This window comes from Ammospiza nelsoni, chromosome 1 (genome assembly GCF_027579445.1).
Source record: "Ammospiza nelsoni isolate bAmmNel1 chromosome 1, bAmmNel1.pri, whole genome shotgun sequence".
Taxonomy (NCBI): Eukaryota; Metazoa; Chordata; class Aves; order Passeriformes; family Passerellidae; genus Ammospiza; species Ammospiza nelsoni.
In genome coordinates, this window is record NC_080633.1 from 116,982,656 (window position 1) to 117,006,485 (window position 23,830).

The window sequence follows — 23,830 nt, forward strand, 5'->3', positions numbered from 1 at the left end:
ATGTATATGAGCTTGTGGTCATTATATTACAGTGAGTTACCCTGCAGATGTGCATTTTAGATGTGAAAATGCCACTTGGCAGATGTGAAAAATAACAAGTGCACAGCTCTTCAAACTAACATGGCAAATAAGCAATGCTATGGGAATAAAGGAATTCCTGTTAATGTCAAAAGCTAAAAAGACATGTATTTTGAATGCAGAGGGTCTGTGGTGATTGAATTTTAACTGACCTGCATTTAGGATATGTCTCAAGAATTAATTTTATTTCATTTTTTAGAAAAAAAATCAATGAAAATTTAGCTAAAGAAAAACTTTTCACTTTTCAATTCTGGCGACATAGTTTTTGAGATGCAGTGGTGCTTCCTACCTTTGGAAAAGTGAGTTGAATTTCAGAGGGGGAAAAACATAAAGGTTTACCTTATAATTACATAATTTTTTACATTTATATGTTTATTAATAGGTTTATAAATAACTGCTGGGATAAAGAGTTGTCGCTGAAGAAAATGTACAATATTTTGTGCACGCAGAGTTTTAACTCTACATAAAATACATTTGATTTTCATTATTTTACTTTCTATAGAGTCCAATCACACTACACGTCATAAGTGAGACAACACAGGGCTTTCCTTTGCTGCTGTAGGCCATACAGCCTAAAAAGTACTAAAAAAAGAAAACTGCCTAAAAAAGGAGAGGAAACTGCCTGAGTGTAAAAGAGAGTTTCTGAAGAAACAAACCTAGAGAGAAACTGGAGACAAAGGGTGGTTAATCATGGCATGGAGAGCCAGGGGGAAGGTTGTGACCAGCTTGACAAGGACAGAATGGGATACCGGAAGCAAATAAACCTGCTTGGTGGAACTAACCTGTTACTGTCATTTCACTACTAGCTCAGAGGAAGATCAGTAGAATTAAGTTTTGCTAACGAAGCCTGTAATTGTCAGCAAATGGACTTTGTTTTGTTGGTGCAATTTTCTTTCTCAGCTTGGAAATTATGTAGCAAATCCATTGACAGCGAGTTGCATTATCAAACACTCAAAAGTTAAGAACTGCAAGAATTAATTCAGCCCATCCTGTGCATGCATTGTGATACAGTGCTGTCACATGATCATATGTGTCTTTTCTGGAAAACCTTTCATTGTTTACTTGCAAAGACAGATTATTTTGTTTTGAAAAGTACATAATATTGTTTAGAATTCCCAGTATAATATGAGGCATTTGGAATTTTTTCCTGTGCTATTGAAATCCTGCTTGTTATAATATTTTCTCATTTTCCATATTTATAATACACTCATTTCTCCAGTGCCTGAGAGCTTAAATGAATTAATTTATCCTCCCATACCCCTGAGTGGTGAGGAAGGATAGATTATCCCCTCACTTTACAGCTGGGAAACTGAGGCAGAGAAGATGAGGTCAAATGCATCTATTCATTTGAGGTGTTCAATATGACATGCTTAGAACCTGGTATCTCAGAGTATTTAACTTTCTATAGCACAAAATACAGTCAGAGCACTGCTCCCATTGACTTCTCTTGGAGGTGTAAGCACTCAGCACTTCTGCAAATCAGACCCCATGATCTCAAGTCGGGCACCTGGAAAATGAGGAACACATAGTTAGAGATGACTTGTGAGCATTTTTGTTTATGTGGCTTGATCAGCGTCAAACAGGAGCTGTGAGGCAGGGGTCCTGTAAAAAATAGCTTATGGTCATGCAATCAGGTGATGTTTCATAATGGATATGCACGAGAGGCACAGGCTGCCTTAATTCCTGCAATTCCTAATTGCTGAGCACTTGACTTTGCAACCTAAATAATATTATTTTCCTATAATTAATATAGTTTAATGTAGACCTAGACTACTTTGAAAAATTAAAGATCTTGCCACTATGGTAGAGTTTAGCTCAAATAGATTCCTTGCAGAAACATTTCGCTTTAGAGGTGTTTTTTTTTTAAAGTCACATTTCTTACTGTTACTCTCTAACTTTTAGCTATGTAAGTTTGAATTTGCCTCCCTTTGTCCCTTCTCCTTTTTTGTTGTACTACTGTCATTGCATAATGGTATTGTCTTTTGATTCTGCCAAAAAAATTACCTTGTTAAGTGGGTAGCCTTACACCTCCTATTTTATGCCCAAGCAAAGAAATGAATACACACAGCTGTCTCTCTGGATGGATGGGTAAATCCTCAACAAAGCTACCCATGGTGTTGTCAGCAGTGCACAGACTACAGAATCACATCCCACTCACATGACAAAGGTGCAGATTTACAGTAAATTCCAATGGGAATTCACCACCATCCCTGTTAGGATGTGCATTACCAAAATGCATTACCACCTTACGGGACACACTCAGGCTTGCAGTTTAGGCTAGACTTTAGATTAAGATTGTCTCAGCCTTTGCAATCAGGCTACTAATCCACACACACAAAAATAAGCAAAGGCACCTACCTGGCAATAAAGAGTTGGGATTAAAACAGGGTATTGTTTTGGACTTTCCCTGAAAAAATGAATACAAGTCAATCTCATCTCTAGCTTCCAATTAAAATGCTGATGAATGCCGAGGTGAAACACATTCTGTGTTCTTTTACCATCAAGCCTTGAATTCCTGTGGAAAGCAACCTCACTAAGAGCACCCATTTAATCATCACTGCATTTCTCCTTGCAGCTACACAAACACATATTTTTATCCTATTTTTTATTTCATTTTTAAGTTTATTCCAGCAATTTGTTAACTTTCTGCCTTTAGCACCTGGACATTTTTCAGGTCCCAACCTTGAAATTCTCTTCATGAAATTCAGGGGTTTCATATAAAAAAACAAGGGCCAAAGTGAGCTTTACTTAACTGATGTGGATAACCTTAATAAAATAATGCTGGTCCCACATACTTAATACACAAAAATGTTATGTATGCCAAAGAGTGTTTGATGCTGATCCTTTGGGAGGCACCATCATAACACAGTAACACTGTGTTATGGTGAGGCCTTTCATGACCTTCCTCTGCTTGGCTGTTGTCTCAGTAATGAAATTAGAGTTACATACACTATCTTTTTCTCTGACACTTTCATAAATAAGGAATTTATAATATTAAACATCATGTCTGAAGTTTACCATATACTATTTGACTAAAAGATTGCAATTTCTTTCTAATTTTTCTTCACTTTGGCATCTGCTGAAGTGAATGGTAATCTCTTCAGACCAATAAAAATATGTGTCATCAATACATCTCAAAATCCTTTTAAAATCAAAGGAATGTATGATTATTTCTATCTTACAGATCATGAAGCAAAGAGTTGAAAGTAACTTGCCCAAGGTCATTTAAGATAGTGTCAACATTTTGGAGAGCACTCAAATCTCCTCAGTCCTGCTAGGATTACTACCTGTCCTTCAGGATCCCCAGACATAATCCACTTGACAGGTTGGCATTGTGGTTTTGCTGATTTCCCTGCAAGTTAATATGGGTGCTCAGTCCATCTGTTCTTTTCCTCTACAAATTAAAACCAGGTCAGTTTGGAGACATGGCTGCTGGTGTTCACTAAGCATGTTGCAGTGCTTGCACTCACACTGACTCCGTGAAAATAACTGAAAATGTAGGACTTGCAAGGAGTTACTGGTATAGATCAAACTTTCTGACCACCAGAAAAAGAAAGTATAAAAAATACATATTAGCTGAATAATATTATCTGAATAAAACACTGAGGTTTTCATGCTGGCCACCAAATGATGGCTTTTATATGTGGTTTTATCACAGACACACCTGAAAACTTTTTCTTGGGTCCATACAGTCCCTTTGCTTACTGGCTCTGGTCATTAAAGGAAGGATTGCTTCAGACAATGCCTTACCTTGTACTGGATGTCCTGAAGAATTTCAGTTACAGCCTTCAGGCCCACATGCTCTTTTCCTATCTGAAATACAGCAAGCAAAGGTGAATTTCAGTATCTTGGTATTTCAGAAACTGAGGCAAAACTCAGGTCAACCAGAACAGTAAGTACTATAGCTGTTTTTAGTTTAGCTACACAACCTTGTTTTAATCAAATACACTGATACATGACAAGTCCAAAAAAATTAAATCATTATAAAACCACCAGCCAAAAGTAAACAGGGCTTAAATAACTTTAAAGCAGAGACAAACTCACAGAACAAGAGAAAGAGTCATAATTAAGGTTGGTTTTTATTAGCCCTGATGTGCAGCCCCTGCTCTATGTGGAGTCAAGATCATGCACTATTGTGGCATATAGATGCCAAGGATACAGTTTGTCCTTACCAGTTTTTGTCAGAAAAGTACACAGAAAGGAACAGAGTGAACAAGCATAACAGAAAATTTTTGAATTTGTTCCCACAGCATTGCAAATCTGGCCCAAGGTATCTCTGAAGCTCAGGGGATTTTTTTCCTGCCTGCAGAGCACAGAACAGCAGATTCCCTCTCCCACAGCATCTCTGGGATCATGCCAGTGAAAGCCAGGCTGCAGCACTGCCTCTACTGAAGGCACAGAAGATGGGGCTCTAAAGAAACACACTGAGACGAGAGATTCTAATTTTATATGGATGTTGCTCACTCTGCACACTAAACTCAGCTGCTTCTGACTCAAATCACCCATTCCAGGATACTAGTTTTACCTTCAGAACAAAATCAGGAGAGGCAGAATGACCTTCAACTTGATTTTTTTGCCAACATGTACAAATACAAGGTGTGGAAATAACCCAGCATGAGTGAGAATGGGAGAGCTAGACCCTGAAAAATTTGTTTGATTTTTGTTTCTCTTCTTATAGAATGACCACTATAGAGTAGCCACTGGAAGGAAACAACTGAATGTCAACAAAAAGGTACTTTGTTACTTCTAAGAATTTAAAAGCATTTTCTTTTGTTTAAGAATGGAATTTCAATTTCAAACCTTTCAAAGTGCATAAAAGATATTTAAGTCACTTCAAAGATTCTGCTTCTAAATTAATAATCCCCAAGGCCTGTCACTTAAATCAGTGTAAATGTTTTCATTGACTTTAAAATAGTGTATTTTGAGAACCATGGTACAAAATTATTTTTCCACGCCTTTACCAAGAAAAAAATGGTCACCAAAGTTCCTCTCCCTGTTCCTTTAATAAACAGCTTAAATATTATTTTTCCTTGGTCAGTTGTAATTATGCCTTTCTTGGCTAATGAAAAAGCCTTTTTGGAATGCTTACGAACACTGATGTGAGTGACAGACCAGAAATGGAAAATGTATCATTGAAGTTTTAAATTTATTTAAGAACTTATATATAACTTTCTAACTGACTCGAAGGTTACCTCTGCTGGAATGAGAAGGTGACTTACATAAGCAATTATCACACAGCCCTCTAGGACACAAAGCTGAAGACTTTCTAACTTCCATTTTTAGCAGTTCTATCTGAGTGTTGAGATGGTAACCAATGCACCTTTAAATTCAGAGGTAAAGCTCAAAGGCACTCATAAACTCGTTATGAAATATGACAAATTAATAATATCACTGTGCAAGAAAATCCATTTGATCTAAGGATGAACTTTAAACCTCTTCTTCCAAACCCATTTAAATAAAACAGTTTGCCATTTCTCATGAGGAAGATGAGAATCTGGTATTTGAGGACTAAAACTGAAAATCTTTATAGAGTGCAGACCTTGAAAAACCTTCAACAGCAATTAGATTATAGTGCTAACTTCCAGATTTCATTACACCTTGTCCCCAGGAAGCTTAAAGCCTCCTCATTGCAGGCTTTTCTGAGGGTCTCTGGCAAGTCTTGTTAACACTCAGACTCTGGAGAGTGATACGACTCCACCTCACATTTGTCCTGTGTGCAGAACCACACTTGTCCCTGTGTTCAGGAAAGCACAATTCTACTGCCAGTTTTCAGCAGTGGCAATGGCTTTGTAGGCCTTTTCTTTAATCTTTCCTCCTCTGTCTATTTCCTCAATCTCTGAACAGCAAGACTCAGCTAGGAATTAAGAGAAATACATCACAGAGATAGTGAAGCACTTGTCCCTCCTGAAAGCCCTCATTCTGCTCTCAGAGGAATGAAGGTTGGATGTCTGCTTATAGCCAGAGTCCCAGAAAGGTGCCTAACAATCTGTTATCCCTTCTTTAATGAACATACTTCCAATATCCTGTTCAAACAAGAATTGATTGCTTAGCACACACACAGGAGACATGACTGAAAAATATCTTGCAAATAGAATACCGGCAGTCATACATTGTTTTCTTTCATGAAATCATTAAAAATTAAATAACATGGGAAGGACCTCATTATCCTCAGACAAATGGCAGTGCATCATAACAAGTGTAACACAGGAAACTTACCTGCACAAACAAAGCAATAATAGCTATGCCGTGCTTCTTCCCTACTGCCTCATCAATGCTGCTGTACAGTGTGGAGTTCCAGTGCATTAGATGAAGCTGAAACAAAGCAGTGCAAACAGAGCAAGAGAGAAATATGTTTTGCAATTAAAAACACCAGCAATTAACATCAATCAACAAGGCTCAGTATGTTGTGTGTGCATGCATGACTACACATATGTGCATGCTCCTGGCTGTGCATGCAGGGCTAAGTGGATTTACTTATGATAGTTCATGTTGTAAATATCAGGAACACCAAGGAAAAAAAACCAGATAAAGTTGCAGATAAAGTGATGTAAAACCAGTTACCAGAAATCTACATCAAAGGTGTGAATGACTATAGCAATGATGATTTAACAATCCTCTCAACCTGAATACTGAAATAATGTCAGCTAATGAAATCCACCAATATTGCCCCTCAGCCAACTCTCTCCCAAGACAGAAAAGGGAAGGGAAGGGAAGGGAAGGGAAGGGAAGGGAAGGGAAGGGAAGGGAAGGGAAGGGAAGGGAAGGGAAGGGAAGGGAAGGGAAGGGAAGGGAAGGGAAGGGAAGGGAAGGGAAGGGAAGGGAAGGGAAGGGAAGGGAAGGGAAGGGAAGGGAAGGGAAGGGAAGGGAAGGGAAGGGAAGGGAAGGGAAGGGAAGGGAAGGGAAGGGAAGGGAAGGGGAAAGGGGAAAGGGGAAGGGAAGGGAAAGGGGAAGGGAAGATGGATTTTGAACATGAGTTTTTCCAGACACAAATGTAATCTCTGTGCCTAGGTCTGATAACACTGTAGAGCTTCAATATCCTAAGCACAGCTGCTTTGAAGTTTATCTGCCAACTCTTAGACTTAATTTCCATTGTAAAATCATGCTCAATGTTTTGTTCAGTCATGTGTCTAAGAATTTAAAATGTCATTTTTATAGCTAACATTGTTTCTACCTTCAGCAAAATAAGTTTTTAAAACAGTGTATCTTCCTATTTTGTTTTATATTTCTGTGCAGAAACAGCCTCTGTGAAATGCTTATTGCCCCTTACACAACAGGAGCTCATTCAGACATCTCAGCATTTCAGAATACCAGTTCTTCAAGCAATCCCTCTCCACTTATTTATTTCCAATATGAATTTTAGGTACTCCTCTTGATGACTGTTATTCCAAAAGTAAATACAAACTTTTAAATGAATATATTGTAAATTGAATTAAATTCCAGATTATCACACAAGTAATTTTATTAATTTTGATCTGAGTCATCTACTGTGGCAAAAAAATTAAACACTTTTCTTAGCAAATACAAAAAATCATTTTTACATGAGAACACTAAAATAAATAATCTATTTGTCCACAGCTACAAAACTTCTAGACATAAAAATGCTCCCTGTTAGAACTAAGCCCATGGATTTACTTGGTTGTGTGCATTTTAACAGTACTAAAAAGCTTTGTTACACATTTGATTTGCCCTTGGATTTTAAAGCCAGAGGATCAAATAATGTGATTTCAGACTCTGAGGTCTCTCCAGAAGAGCCTGGCGTTCACACCAGCTCCCCACTAGAGGGGGATCACAGAGTCCCACAGTCCACACCAATATCCTGACGTTAAGAGGGAAATGTGAAAGAAAAATTGGTTGTGGTGACTTCAGTGGGGATGGCAGTGAAACATTCCCTTGGAGGTGAAGTCTAACCTGTCTGCATTCTGACAACAGCACGTTTTCTCTAAGCAGATCTGAAAGGCGAATGCTGAACCCCAGAAACAGGAAAATGAACAAGCACTTCAAATTGTTCAAGCAATGACCCCAGTTTTCCCCAGAAACACACTGTCCTATCTTAAGCAGCACGTTCATCAGGGCACAGATTTCCGTATGATAAGGGAAATCACCTAGAAAAATGACACCAAAACCTCTGTGTAATGCTATAAAATGTTAAGAGCTCTAGAATTAGTCTGTGCAGCAGTATGTGTATATGTAAAGGTAATGGTGACACCTCCAGACTGGGTTCAGGTTTAGTAATCAACATCACTGAAAAATAGGCAATCAGCACTTTCTGGTCTAAAGGTTTCTGTAACTTTGAGGGTCTGCTCAAGGATGTTTCAATTCCATAGTAGGGTCCTTGGAACAAAATCCATCGTTTTGTACTGAGTTGCTAACACCCAAAGTAGAACGAATTTCTGATCTGTGTTTAAAGATGGCCATAATAGTGTTAAAGATGGTCATAATTACAGTGGATTAGTGATATATTTTTTTACACAGCAGGTTGCAAACTTGCTGTCATAAACACCAAAGACAATAGGTAGAGAGCACTCTTAAACCCATGACAGTAGATGACTGGGGAGTGCAACAAAAAGTGGTCAGGCTCATATGTTCTTTCTACATAGCACCCCTTATTTGCAGTGCTAACAACAGCACACTGGATGCACTGCAGTGTATTTGTTACCTTCCCATGTCCTGACTCAAGGTGATATTCAGAATTAGCTCTTCACAGAAAATGTTCTATCACTAGTGATTTACAAACTGAAATTAGAAAGGCAACCTAATGGAAAATAATAATTAATACCATTATATTTTCAAACAGCAGGCCAACGTGTCATTTAACTCTATAAGACCATGCATGCACACTCAAATAATTAAACACATTTGGTTATGCACTTAAATAAATGGAAGTCAAATTATTTCTTCTACAAAGCAAGAAAAATGTAGCTCAAAGCAGGGCTCAGTGAGTACACGAAAAAATAATTCAGAAAGTGAGGTAGCAAGGAAGTAGTAAATGCTTGTCGTAAAGCCTGTGGGTTTTTTAAATCATGTTTCATCCTGCATTCTGGAGCTGTTCTGACTTTTGTGTGTTCTTTTTTATTTGTAATGTAACATCACATATAAACATCAGACAACAGTTTTCCAAAAAAAGATGGCAACAAGTCTACAAACATTACAAAATCTCAACTCTTGAGAGTACAGGCCACAAAAAACATGGCCTATAACTCTTGTTAATATTTATGGGAATCAGATGTGCACAGAGGAAAGACCACAGTGCTTTCACAAATCTTGAAACTGCCACAATGATATAATGCCCACGCACATGGGCAACGTCATATCCATGCCTCTGTACCTCACAACTAAGAATAATCACAGAGGCTAACAATGGTCTGTATTTTAGTAACCTTCATTTTCACATTTATTTGAGACAGCTGTTTGAAAAGTGCCAGCCCCTGATATGAACAAACCATGCAGGGCTTTTTAAACAATCAGTTACAGTGCATTGGCAGCTTCCCATTGTGTGGTTTTCATTCAGAGTACAAACAGCCACACATGTCAGTGTGTCAGGAAAGGCTCTGCTCACCTTGTCAGGTAATGTTTTGATACTTTGCAGTTATGGTAGTTCTACACAGCCAAAATGAGTCAGCTATGCTGTTACTGATTATCGGTGACTGGCTTGACATGCCAGACAGTATGTTTTTACAAAATAATCAGAAAGCTATTAGAAAATCCTTAGCACTTTTCTCTTGAAAAAACCATAATTTTGGGCCTTTTAATACTAGAGATGTAAATCAAAGAATTGTAGTAGCAGCTTCTTTAAAACCAGATAAACTGAAAACTCATGAAGGGAAATAATAATAAAGTGTTGATAAAGTTGATTTGCTCTGAAGTGAACAGCTGGAGACACTCTCCTACACAGTGAAGATAAAGAAATCATTCCAGGTAGCAGAGCAAACCCCCTGGAAGGATTATTCTGTATGGAAAAAATTCTGAGAAACTTCTCAATTTTCATCCAGACCCCACTCAACAAAAGGCTACTGAACCCAATCCTTATTTAGCAAAAGTTTACAGACATTAGCAGGGGGCCTGTCTCAAATCAAGACTTTCTCTAAACTGAGTAAGGACCTGAGATTCTGGCTTTAAATTCAATAAAGCCAAATATCAAAATAAAGCTCTACCCCTTAAATCCATTTCTTTTTCTACCACAGAAATACCTTCTATGTCAATATGAAAAGGCTTTCATGGTAGATTTTTACACAAAATTGGAGTCCTGGGATGAAAGATTCTGGAAAGAATCAATGTATATGACCTATCACATTCATCAGTTCTGGAAACCAATGTCTCAATAAAAAACACAATTACAAAAATGTACATTTTTCCCCTGTCTGGGGCACTGACTGCTCTGTGGAATTCTGCAGGGTCTAAAGCTCACTGAGAGCAAAAATGATCTTTTAAGCTCTGCTGATGACCTTACTTCATTCCCAGCACACAGATAAAATATATAACAACAGGATAATTTATGTTGGAAGTCATCTCTGAAGTTCAACTCTTTCACAGCAGCACCAACTTCAAAGTTAGCTACTAATTCAAAGTCAGATCGGGTTTTTCAGGTCCTTGTCCAACTAAGTTTCCTCCAATGATAGAAGTCTCACAACCTCTCTAGATAACCTGTTCTGTGCTTGACCTCCCCATAATTTATTTCTCCTTCTACCAAATCAGAATGTCTCCTGTTGCAATCTGTGTCCCTTGCCTCTTGTTCCTTCACACTCCCCAGGATTCTCTGAGCCCAGGCATGAATTGCCTGTGACCACCAAATCAGTGTCTCATGATTGACTCCTGAATGGTGCCTCTTTCTCAAAGCTCCTCAGTCATCCACTTGTTTGAATGACCATGTTTCACCCAAGCTTACTTTCAACTAAGCTTGCCCAACCCTTAAAAAGTCAGGAAAGCTGCTACTAGCTCTGTCCCTTACTGTGACCGACTGCTGTGTATGTGTCACCCAAGTATCAGACCAAAAATGACACAGGCTGATTCCTTACAGGAAAATACACCCTGAAATAAATCACAGCTCATCATCTCCTATGAGGCATCTGATTAATGGTACAGGGAGAAGAAGAACCCTGCACCAGAATTTCTGCACTCTGGTATGACCCTAATGTTCCAAATTTGCTATGAACCTGCAGTCTGGAATATCCTGCTACCATAAAAAGCAGCTCATATGTTATATGAATAATTTCTGCTTTCTTTATGAATACTTGCTGTTAAATGACTGAAACCCTAATTTGCTGTTCAATGTGCTGCGTTTCCACTGGCTAAGTCAGGCAGTTTGGAATACAGCACCAGGCTCGTGCTCCATAGGAGTCAAAAGGAAATGTGCCAACAGCAAAAATCCTCCTGACCCCCCTGGCACCAGAACCAGGCTCTACAGGGGTCTGATAAAACCACTGGCAGCTCAGGTAGCAAGAGACAACAAGAAACACCAGCCCAGCCTGGGTGGAGGTCCTGCCTCAACTTAATTGGTAACCATAATCCATATTGCAAGAGCTTGTGACATGGGGGATATTCTGTTCAATAGGCTCCTGTTTGTGCTCTACACACAGTAGAAGACCATAAATTTTAAATAATTCCTCTTTAGATCAATAGGAACATCTGATTGGGACACAATCATCAGTGTGCCTGCTTGAAACCGTGCAGCTGGCACAATCAACCACTGCATTTTTCCACTCTTGATTGAGAAGCTAATTATTACAAAAGCTTCTTTCTTTGGTGCATGCTGCATCATGTGTAAATTAATCTTCTAGTAACCTTTGTTCTTTGCTCAGAACTAGGATACACAGCTATTCCTTGTTAGCTGTGCCACCAGCTGTCACAAGCTCCAGGAAAGTCCACTTAGTCTAATAATGTTACAGGATAGAAGGCACCTCTCAACAGAACTCTCAAGGATGAGAGATTTGTCATTGCTCTCATATCTTCCCAATTCTTATTTCAATGTATACAGGCTGTACATCCAAATAATAATAGGGGAATACTGCATCACAATGTCTTAATCAGAGGGGCACCTAAAACATGTCAGTCTGGAAATTATGAGCAGAATGGGTTTTGTGATATTTCTGTCACTGCTGAGAAAGAGTGTAGCTGAAACACCCTTTTGATTCCATAAACACTGTCTCAGTGATAAATCTATATCTCTAAGGTAAATTAAAGCAGTTTTAGAATTCCTCTGCTAAAGATTATAGAGATATCAAAGTTTCTCCTGGACTCACCCAAGTTTGCCAGGGATCAGTACACTCCAGTCTCACCCACAACATGCCATAAAAGTTGAGTGGGGAACAGTAAAAATGGCAAACTCTGACTACCTAACTACAGCCAGCAGGAAGGCTTTTTCTAGGATTGAGAGGGATGAAATGAAGCTCAGGATTTCAGCTAGTAATAGTGGAAGGCAACAGTCTAGTTGGACAATAATGATGTGTAATTTCAACAGCAAAAATATTGCGTAAGCCGCATCTCAGGAGGGCAAAATGTGGAAAAATTGTCTTGCTATTTTACATGTGCACAAGAATTTATGAGTTGATACTTGACTTGGCACTGAATTGTTTCAGGAAGCAATTGACTAAGCTGTTGGCAGTGACCATAACATACAGTAATTAAGTTCCAAATCCTCACAAAGGGACCAAACCAAGGATATGACCAGGGCACACAGCTTCTAAAAAAGTGATTTAAAAACCAGAAAGTTAGTTATTAACAGCCTGAAGGAGAGGTTTAGGAAAATAAATTTAATGGAACTGATACAGAGACTGTTTGAAAATGTCTTAGGAGAAGCAGGGGTACGTGTACATACTTCATGCCACAAAACAAAGAAACAAATACCCATAAAGTCTTCATGGTTAAACATTATAGTTTGGTCAACATAAACATGCTTCCTTTGAAAATGCAAATGCAAATAGAAGCAAATTAGTAGATCATGAACTCTGGGCAAAATGAAGAAGAGGATGAGAATGTCGTTAGGTTATAAATTAGTGCACTTGGTTTATGCTTCCATACTTGAATTTTCCAAGGCTTCTACAGTGGATAGGTGCCAAAATGCCACTAAATTTCAGTATCATTTAAATGCTCTTTAAAATTCCACACATGAATCACTGTAATGAAATAATTACATAAAGGGAATTCTTTGCCTATCTTTGAAAGCAACACGAAGTTCACCACTAAGAGACATAACTGAAAGCAGTTCCAATGAACACAGATGACAACACTGTTAGCATTAAAAATCTCTTATTAATATAATGTAGGAGAAGAAAAAGCACAGTTTCTGCTCAACTTCTGCTTGTTATAATTTATTGAAAGTGTTAAAGATCGAGCAGATCTAGTCTGCGCTTTAATCGTCAGGCTCCAAGCATGTTCAGAACAAGATGACATTCCCTGAACAAAGAAGTCTGTAATCTAAGATCAGAGAAATTAGGTGCACATAAATCAAGATGGAGCAGAGCACAAAGTATCCTGGAGATACTGTTCAAACAACTTCACAATTACAGAGTGAGATACTACATGTTTCAGGTCAAAAGCTAAATTCACAGCTAAAACATGCTGAACATATGCTTGACTGGGACACCATGGTAGCCCAGAACCTTTGCTGACTGGTGCTCTCCTCTCCATGAACATCTTTGAAAGAAGAACAGCTGTAAAAAAGCTTCTTTTTGTTGAATCATAAAATCAAGGACTGCAAAGACACCTTTCAAAATCTATTCTCTTTCCAAACAAGACAGCCTAGTGAAAGCAGTAGTCTAAGCATCTGTGTGGCATACCTTCAGATGTGCCACAAAAAAGGTAACGAATCCTGGGACTATTGAATTATTTGCAGCATCTCAGGAAACACTATAGCAGTTTCTTTTGGCAAACTCACTAAAGAAGTATCTACATAACAAAATAATAAAAACATTGCAACATCTAATATTAAACAGGAACCTGTTCCCTTTGAAAAGTCTAATCACATGCAGCATCCTCATTTCATTTCACACAAAGAACTATTGGTTCATTTAAAAAATGAAATTAACAGCAGGAAGTACTGATGTACATGGAAAAACTCAAAACACGACAGCTACAAAGAGTAAGCGAAAAAGAAAAGCAATGGGAACCATAAAAATCCAACCAGCACTCTTCTTTCTGTTCTGGGAAAAGAAGCCAGAAGGTCTAAAAAAGTGGAAGGAAAAAAAAGGAATTTTCATGGTTAATGCAACTGCAACATAGATGTTTTTACCTATGTCCTTGTTTGCCCACAGGAGTCACTGACACGTAATATTAGCTTGCCTGTTTCTTAAGAAAATCACTGGCAAAAACATCATAGGGTTTCAGGGAAACTGAGGATACATAATTTGTCATCTGTATGTATTTTTTTTCTTCATGTTTGAAATCACAAGCACGGCTTATGTGTACTGGCATTCACAAGAGATTAAAAGAAAACAGGAATTAATGAAAATTAACATTTTTTTAACTGTAACGTAAGTATACAGGCTAAAAAAAGGACTGAAAAAGTCATGAAAGGACTGAAAATGTCCCTGTGTCTATGCTGCCAACTTTCAATATCAACCTAATAGTAAGAAACTAAACAGCTACACAGTAATTACTGTCAGATTCATAGGTCAGACTCTTCACTGTGCCAAGTTTCTGCTCAGTGTGCAAAGCAAGGAGCACCACAGAGCAGCTTATTGTTCCCTACTATGTTTGGCCCCAGCAAACATGCAGGCTGAAGTGCCCTGGGTCTGCCTTTACCTATGCTAACAGAAACAAATATACTTTCAAGCCTTTCTTTTTCCTTCCTTTGAAATATGAAAACCAGGAAGGAAAAAAACACGGGTTTTACTGCAAGATTCTCCAGCCTACCTTCACTCTGCGTTCTTACCAGTCTGGGAGGGTGCATGTGCATGTCTGCATGTGCTTTTATAGCTCCACAGTTAGACAGGGTGAAGCTTGGAAAAAAGACTGGACCTTGATGGACAGTTGATTACATTACAGACTAGCAATATCATCAAGAAGACAGAAAACACAAAAAGCTATAGGTTAAGCATTTAATTCTGGAAGTGTTATTTATATGACTAAGCATTTAATAAAAGCATGTTCAGTTCCAAAGTGTTGCCTGCAATCTATTGTCTTGGATTTAAAACCAGACTGTTCATATGTGGAAGGTTTTAAATCACCAATTTAATTTTCAATGGTAGATTCTCTCATGAAGGCAGAATGGAAAACACTCCTTCCCTGTTAATTTGCCATGTTTTGTTAATAACTGATTTGTATCCCACAGTTCTCTGTGTTTCAAAGGTAATGGTCTGTCTTAAGATATGAGAATCTGCAGCTGCATATTATCTTCTTAAGTCATAAGCTTGACTGTTATCCAGGGAGCAGTTGTTCTTCCATAATACACTCCTCTAGGAAACTCAGGCAGGTTTTTGTTTTCCTGTAATGTTGGCTAAGCTTCCTTTAAAATAATAAACTTTGTTATGCTTCTCCAACAGTTTTCTCTTGAATTTCAAGTTTGCAAATTGTGTAATAGCATGCTATAATTTTCTCTTCCATCGCTCCATGAACTCCACAAATTTTGCTGTACTTTAGCTGTTTCCCCATTCAGCTCATTATGTGGCTTAATGCTGGGACAGTAAAAAGTCAGGAATGACCAGTATCTCATTAACAACAGTGTGGCCTATGGACTAGGGCATCCACAGATAGCCATGTGGTTAAATTACTGAAACAGGATTTACAACCCAAGCTGGGTATTCCAACACTACAGTGTCTGAAACCCTTACTAGAATCCAAGCATCTAGGAATCATGAGTCAGTTCTCCCCCACTTCTACAGAAGGCATCATGTGTGACCATGGCCAAACAATTTAATCCCTTTGAATTTGTTTCCTACCAGTTCCTTGGCAATAGCAACAGAACTCATCTCACTGATGTTTTAAGGATTATATTATTTGTGCTCGTGATGTAACCAGGCACAACAGCAAATACTTCTGGAAGTCTCCTAAGGTTTTCAGATCTTAGGTGATCTACACGTTTCATCGTTTACCTCTTGAGGGCCATGAATGCACCATTATCACAAATAACACAAAATTTGGGGCTAGCATCAAAAACCTATTAGTTCTGATTTTTAGAGTATTTGCTTATGCATTGGGGCCTGTCTTGGAACTGGTCCTGACCCAAGCATGCAGCATGGAAGACAACAAAATAAGGAATCTCCTTTCCCCTTCTTCGACAAGTGATAAGTTTTAGATGGTAAAACAGTTAGGCCTTAGTGGTTAGGGCAAAGTGCCAAGGAAAACCAAATAGGAAAACCAAGGCAGCAGGAAACTGAAGCAAAATACATGCAGAATGCCAGCAAGGATCATGGCAGAAATTAGAAAATTATGTACAACTGGAGCAAATCACAGCAAGGGCACACAGCCAAGAAAAATGGCAAAGACCTGAGCAGCAATCTTGTTGAGTTCCAAACTAAGTTTAAATCCTCTTCAGAAGTCCCATCTGCTAAGAGACTACAGAATGTCTTCTCCCACAGCAGCTCCATAAGTAGCCATTCTGTTAGAGCTGGGGAACAGTTTTCTGTAAGGGTTTGCTGACAGCAACCTCTATGTCCATGAATCCAAGCACTGCCAGCAAGACACTTGTGTAAGAAAATCAATTTAAGGAGAAGGCAAAGCTGTAAATCTGCTCGGTAAATGGAAAAGAATTCCATATTTTTAAAAGTGTCAGAGGCTGTAGTGTTGCTACCACAGACCGGGGATGCTAACAGCTCTTCTGTCCAAGGTTACACTCCTGCCTCCGCAAGGATGCAGTGCCACCAAACAGGCTGCAACTGAACATCTCAACTTAGCCCAGCAGGGCTGCAAGAAAATTTGATGCAGGCAAAACACAAAGACTGCCTGTGGCTTCTGGCAGAACTAAACTGAGACTCACAGACTGAGATTAGATGGAATGGGGAGCCCTCTCTTCAGCTGCTCCTCGTTTTCTTCTCATTCTCTTTTCCTTTACCCAGCTTTTCTCCCCTTGCAAATTTTTTTCCTGTTAGTTTGTCCTGTTCTGCTCAGTCATTTTTAGTTTGAACTATTTATTTCTTCAATGAATACTGAAATTCTCCATCCCGGTAGAAGTTATTAATCATAGATTATTGCAATTGCCACCTCAAAACTGGTTTAGGTGCATATGGGCCACGGAGCTTCTCCACACAAAACTCAAATGACTCTTAAAAAACAGACAAAAAGATAAAGAGGCTTCAAGAAACACAAACAATACCACTCCTCTTTGACCTGGTGTCTGGCAGCTCATACATTTTCCACAAACCAATAAATATATTGTAGATTTTGCACAAAAAGGTAGCATATTTTGCTGCCTCCAAAGTTGTGTACCTTTTTCCACAGGGCTTAACTTAATTTTTTTAGGTGTTAGACAAGATAAAAGCACATTTGTGCAAGTAAATCAGCCTATTTTTGCACCTGCTTTCAGGAATTCACATTAGAAAGCACACAGGTGCATTCCTGAAAAATTAAAACTATATGTGAGTGAGCAAAACAAGGGCCAGTTGAAGCCCTTATTGGCAAATCACCCAAAACCAAAGTATACTCCAGAGACTGCATGTGCCTACTTAGGTCAAATTAACCCCCAACAACAATAAAAACCTAACACTGAAAGAACTTAAAGCACTAGCAATCTCAGGAGTCATAAGCTGCTCATGTGTGCTTTTACAATGATGGTAATTTTTTCTTTAACCTCGTTGCTGTTTCATGTTTCCCTGTACATTGGAAGGAGACCAAGACCTCACAGCATTGTCCACCACAAAAAATCCAAAGAGAAGTCACATCAATTAGGGGATTGCAGAATGTATGATACATAGAAAATGCAGAAAAATACTTAAACACCTGCACATTTGGGACTAGGATTCCACATAACATGATTCACTGATAGTGTTGGAATTGCTGCTAAAACCAATTTTGCCCACAGAGTGCTGTGTAAATCTAAGTATTGCTGATACAGTTCCTACATGGCATCTACACAACATGTAAAAAATTGCTTTTGTAGAAATCACTGAGATTTAGAAAACAAAACTGAAAACATCTGTGTAAATATTGGCACGTTTTTCCTGTATTTTTTCCACAATTCTATCCTCAAAAATTAGATCCTGTCCAATGAAAATATCTACTTTAAACAATTACTAGTCTTATTCATAACCTGACAAGGATTTTAGCTATTACACAAATGTCATCATTTCCTTATAAGGCACACTGTGTTTAATCACAGCTAAGAGTGTTCACCTGCAATCATTCCAAAATTTAGAAGAGAATCCAAGACTATTAGTAACAAGTTAATATTCCACCAGAAAACTTGGACAGTGTCTGAGCAGAGGTCCAGACCTCAGCATGATGCTACATAAACTCTTCTGGAATCTGTTCTTTTTGCCTCCTGTTAAATTCGTAGATATCCTTTTCAAAGGTCTTGTGCTGCCAGTACGAGTGGAATTAATTATTTTTTTCACAAGCAGGCAATCAATGCAACCAACTAAGGCAACAGAATTTACTCCTTGGTTTATCTTTTAGAGTTTATTACTTGGATCACAGTCCTAATAAAGGAACTACTGCCATCATGGTTTGAATTCTGCTTGCCATTCATACCTACCCAGTCCTTCTGCAGCTTGTCAGTCTCTAAATAAAGAGGGAGAGACACACTAGCAAGCACACTGTTTCCCAGGCCATCTATTACAATTAAAAATACTCTGGTTTATTTTTTAATCCAGATAAGGTAATAGGACAATGATTAAAAGAGACAGCAAGGTCAAATAGCCTTGGCAAAGAATATTACAAGTTGGCAAAAAATTAATTTCTGTGTTGAAAGCATGATACTTTCTCTCCAGAAATGCCAGAAAGGGTATGCACTGTGTGCAGATATCTGATTTCAGAGCTAGGCACAGAGAAAACCCCACAGTGAAGACTGCAAAGACTTTAATAGCTAAGTGTAATGCTAACAGCCTCACCTGAAGCCCTAAAGCTTTAACTGTGTTAGATGAGTACTTCAGGCACCATTTCTTGTTAACAAAGGAAAGCATCATGGTTTAAATCAAATCGAGGGTAAGATATGTGTTTTGCACTGTTACCTTCATTGCAGCAGGTATTTCAGTTACTCTGCAAGGGTCTACAGAATTAATTAGTTTGCATTTTGTTATCCAACAGAAAGGAATAGTTTTTATTCCTGTCCAGAACTGATTTTGGTCCTTGCAGCAACTGTATTTTCTTCTGTTCTACTCAAAAAATGTAGGACGGACAATAATAGTTTTTAATCTTCCTGCACATCTTGGAAACATTTTTTAAATTATTTTCTGCCAACCCACTTCTACTGAGAGCTTTCACATGGTTCGCAGCTAATGTAATCCTACATTTTAAAGAGGATGGATTACAGGGAATTATCCTCCTAGTTATATTGCAAGTGATGAAAGGAACCTTTTCATTTTCCCTGATACAGTTTTATTTCACAACAGGAACCTGGAAACAACTGTGCCTTTATGGTCAGTTTGTGCCTTTGGTCACACCACCATTTGACTAAGAGGAAGAGACAACTTTCAGGCCCCCTTATATTTTTCCCTGTTTCCCTTCATTTCAGAAGTAGTGAAAACATTTTTTTCCCCATAAACCTGCATTGATGTTATCACGTGATTTACTTTCCTCTGCTGGATTTAATTTCTTTTTTGACTGTAAATTCATTCAGCCTGGCACTATAATATGCTGTGTTTATATAGAGATCAGATACAAGGGGAACTCATTTTTAGCTGCTCCCATTTCACTTTGTTAACAAAAAATAAATAGCAGCAATTTACAATTCCTGTCCTCTTCTATCTCCCTGTTATACATCAGAGGTAAGGGAAAAAGTCAGTTTCATTAGTTTGCTTTTCCTCCTTCTCCAACCCACACTCTTGGCACCAAGGATAAAGATGCCAAATAGTTCCTTTCCTTCCTACACGTCTTTAAGCTTCAGGTAAATCACATGTGTAAATGTGGATTTCACTGCTTTGTGGAAATTTTTACTGTAAGGCACAGATATTTGGTACCCTGTTCCATTTGCTAGCATGAAACAGTCTCTCAGTGTTAGGACCCTTACTAAACACGTAGCATATGTCATGGCAACACATCTTTGGCCAAAAGGCAAAGTAGCACTCTTTTACATGAAGTAGAAGTAGTTGGTGAGAAGAATTTCTAGAGAAAGTTGCACAAATGTTTCCTTCTGATTCTTGCCCAAAGGGTAAGAGCAGTCTTCATGCTCTTTTTTTCATGAAAAAAGGGAGGAGTATTGGTACATGCAACCTCTGCTTTTCCTTGGTTTAAGAAGAGGCATTACCATATTTGCTTTTGAGAAATATTTTTGTTTTGTTCTGCTTTCCTGACTTATTGCAAACACAGATTTTTCAGCGAAAATGAAAACACTGCCATATCACTGTCTACATTCTGGTTTCTTCAGTCAAGGAAGGTGGAAAACATATCTTTGCTGAACCTTATATAAGAATATTACAAAAAAAAGAACTCAGCATCCAAGCCACATGAACAACATTTTTGGACAATATGTATTAGCTCAAGAAGCTGTTCCAGAGGTTACACAAGCTTTGTAATCTACCCAACGTCACCACAAAACTATATATCCTAACCACATGCAAAGGCCCTGGCTGTGTAGTAAGAAGCAATGGATTTTTGCACTGAGAAACATGGGATATTACCCAACTAATACAGGATATTGCCTAACTTCTTTTATAGAAATTATGGTACCAAAGATGAAGAGACTAAGGAAGTAATTGAAGATTGGCCTTCCAAATTTGAAAAATTACACTCTTTTTTAAAATCTTTTACAAAGATCATTACATGGTAATCTGAAGCTGTTTCACAACTATTGTGTCCAGTGTAATAAAATAAAGCTGTATACACTTCAGCCCTAAAAAAACCCAGACTGCTGCTCCAGTCAATACTTAGTCTCAGATAGTCATCTCAGATCTCATCAAACTAAAAGCTGATTTTTTTTAGAACTGCTCAGTTCAGGTTTTAAAATAGAGTAGTAGAGTGTGTAATCTAGGCCAACCTGTTGTGTTGCACTTAAACCAAGCACTTCCATTTTCATATTACCTCTGATGTCCTTGTTTTCCTCTCACAAAGAGAAGAGAATCCCTATCATTTCCCATGGAAATAATTTCTAGTTCCTTAGGAAGATGACCTACTAGATTAGTCACACTTGAAAAAGACCCAAACTCATGCACTTGGTGTGCAACATATTCCTAGGCAGGCACTGATGCACAAACAGCTGCCAGCTGATTTTGTACAAAAGCATAAACTACAGCAGAATGCTTGGATGTAGCCAAAATAGGCATCAATGGCTGTTTGTGCTCAGTAACCAGCAAACTCAGTTCAGCTGATTAGAGCATGGTACTTATAACACCAAGATTGTGGGATCAATCCCCACATGGGCCATTTACTTAAGAGCTGGACTGGATGATCCATGCGGGCCCCTTCCAAGACAGGATATTCTGTCAATCTGTGAAACCCAGTGGAAATCAAGGCAAATATACATTCAGAATTTAATGATTTCCAACAACTGTATAAACCAATGCCAATGTCAAAAGGTAAGAAAATAAGATTTCCTGGTCTGTGATCAAAGCTATTGAGCTATTGTTTAAAAAAAAAAAAAAAAGACAAGGCTATGCCTGGAATGCAAACAGCAAATCTTCCATTCTGAAGTCCCAAGTGTGCTACCTAAACATTACAGTGGCCACAAGCACCCATTTTATTATTGCTCAAGTATAATATTTGACTTGGACAATTTGAGAGGGAATTAATATAACAGCTCTTTGTGCATATAGCAGAAGGAAATGCAGCTCATCTGTCAAAAAAACCTGCTCTGTACTTTCTTGCACCTTGAGGCAGAAGATGATGAACTGACCATCTTCTGCCATAAGAATTTATGTGTTTACAAAATGAAACATTCACACTGTACTTAAAGGGTATTAGGGGTCAGACTTTTTTTTTTTCTGCTAGAGAATTTCTGCATCAGTAATTATTTCTTGGAAGTTAGAGTTTAGTTGAAAGCTGCTTAGATGCAGGAAACAGAAAAACAGTGGCTTGCTCACCTCCAGGTGATGTTCTTCAACTGTGCCAGAACTTTGTTTGTGCAGCTGCTGTACTGCTTTTAAAGTAGGTGAAGAATGAAATCCCTTCATGACTTATGAAGTTTGTTGTTTTGTATCTCTGGGTCAAGCATATTTTTCTCTGGATTGATCTGGAGTAGATAATTTTAGGTTTTCTGCAGATTATCAATAGACTGTTCCCACATACCACCAAGACTGTTTGCAAGTGATCTTTAATTAACAGAGACAGGAAATCCTAATAGATTCCCAAGAACAGCTCTCAGCACAGTTCATATGAGTATTTCTCAATCACCACATACTGGACCAGCCTTGAAGAAAAGCACTAAGCAGAGCTATTTCATAATGAATTGGCTGCTTCCTGCCTCAGGGGAACACTGCAGTATCCTGAAGGTCTTACTGCCCATATAAATCACATTGTATCTATTGTGCCAGGTAATCAGGATGCAGAAGTCATTGCCTTGTTTTCCCTTAGGTTGATGAGTCTTATCCATTCAAACAATTTTGCACATCCAAAACCTGCCTGGAATCAACCTGCAGAGGGGACCTACACATAGATGTGGTACTTAGGGACATGGTTTAGGGGAGGACTTTGGCAGTATTGGTTTATGACTGGACTTGTTGATCATAAAGGCCTTCTCCAACATAAGTGATTCTATGATCTGACTCAATTCAAACTGAAAACTCCAAACGACTAAGTTTATATATGGGAGGTTGTGATAGACCAGTGCAAAATAGCAAATAGCAGAGACCAGAATCTGACCCACAACTCTTGAAGAAAGTATTTGAACAACCCTAAAAACTAGATGGATGATGTAAGTCCAAAGATTTTTACACTTATTTCTGCAGTAGGTCCTTCAATATTCTTTAATATCTTAACATTCTTTTCCATAAGACGGTTCTATTCCAGTAGCCAGGCACTCATGAACACTACAATAATAAATTTCCTAGCACTGAGCACAGTGAATACAAGAAACAGTTTCAGACTCATGAGGGATTATGATATATAAATAAGGCAAAAATAAATTAAAGAACTCCATAAAACCTTGAGTTTCTTTAAAACAAATAGTGCACAACAAATGAAATAAAAGATAAAAGATACAAAACTGAAGTCATCAAACATCGGGGTTGGTATATTTTAAAGGTAGTCTTGCAGCCCAGGGGCTAAGGAATACTCTAAGCCATTCCTTGACAGATGTAAGCAATGGTACAGTGGGAAGTGAAAACAAACCACTGCTGGAGGGCAGGAGAAGCAGGACCAAGCATTTTGTGTTGCCTTATGTCAGGAACCCCACGAGGAGCTGAATTTTTTAAGACTGCATTATCACTTTGCTTTTATTTCAAAATCATGTACGTTTTCAGATCGAGGAGAACATACAGAGGACTATCACATAATCTTCAATTTTCAAGTATGTAAAGCTGGTTCAAGAACAAACTGCTCTACACTTACTCCAAATCAACCTCAATTGTTATTACTCACCATGGAAATATTTCCAGTGGCTAGTTCTCCCCATCTATAGCTATTAGTCAAGGTGACATAGGGAGTGTTGAAATGGCAGATCTTGTTAGAACACTAATAAGAAAGAAGTTAATAATTCTGCAAGTTAACTTTACGACCAATTAATCATACAGTG

General features: G+C 38.3%; 1 protein-coding gene across 1 annotated transcript in view; it reads right to left on the minus strand.

The window, feature by feature from the left end:
- The window catches only part of CA8 (carbonic anhydrase 8), a 50,374-nt gene that overhangs the window by 21,845 nt on the left and 4,699 nt on the right, over positions 1-23,830 (minus strand). Inside the window, exons 4-6 of the mRNA XM_059486315.1 lie at positions 6,295-6,390; positions 3,829-3,891; positions 2,437-2,485 (exon numbers count right to left, since the gene is read on the minus strand). Coding sequence (XP_059342298.1) covers positions 2,437-2,485; positions 3,829-3,891; positions 6,295-6,390 — 208 coding nt within the window. The remainder of the gene's footprint in view (positions 1-2,436; positions 2,486-3,828; positions 3,892-6,294; positions 6,391-23,830) is intronic.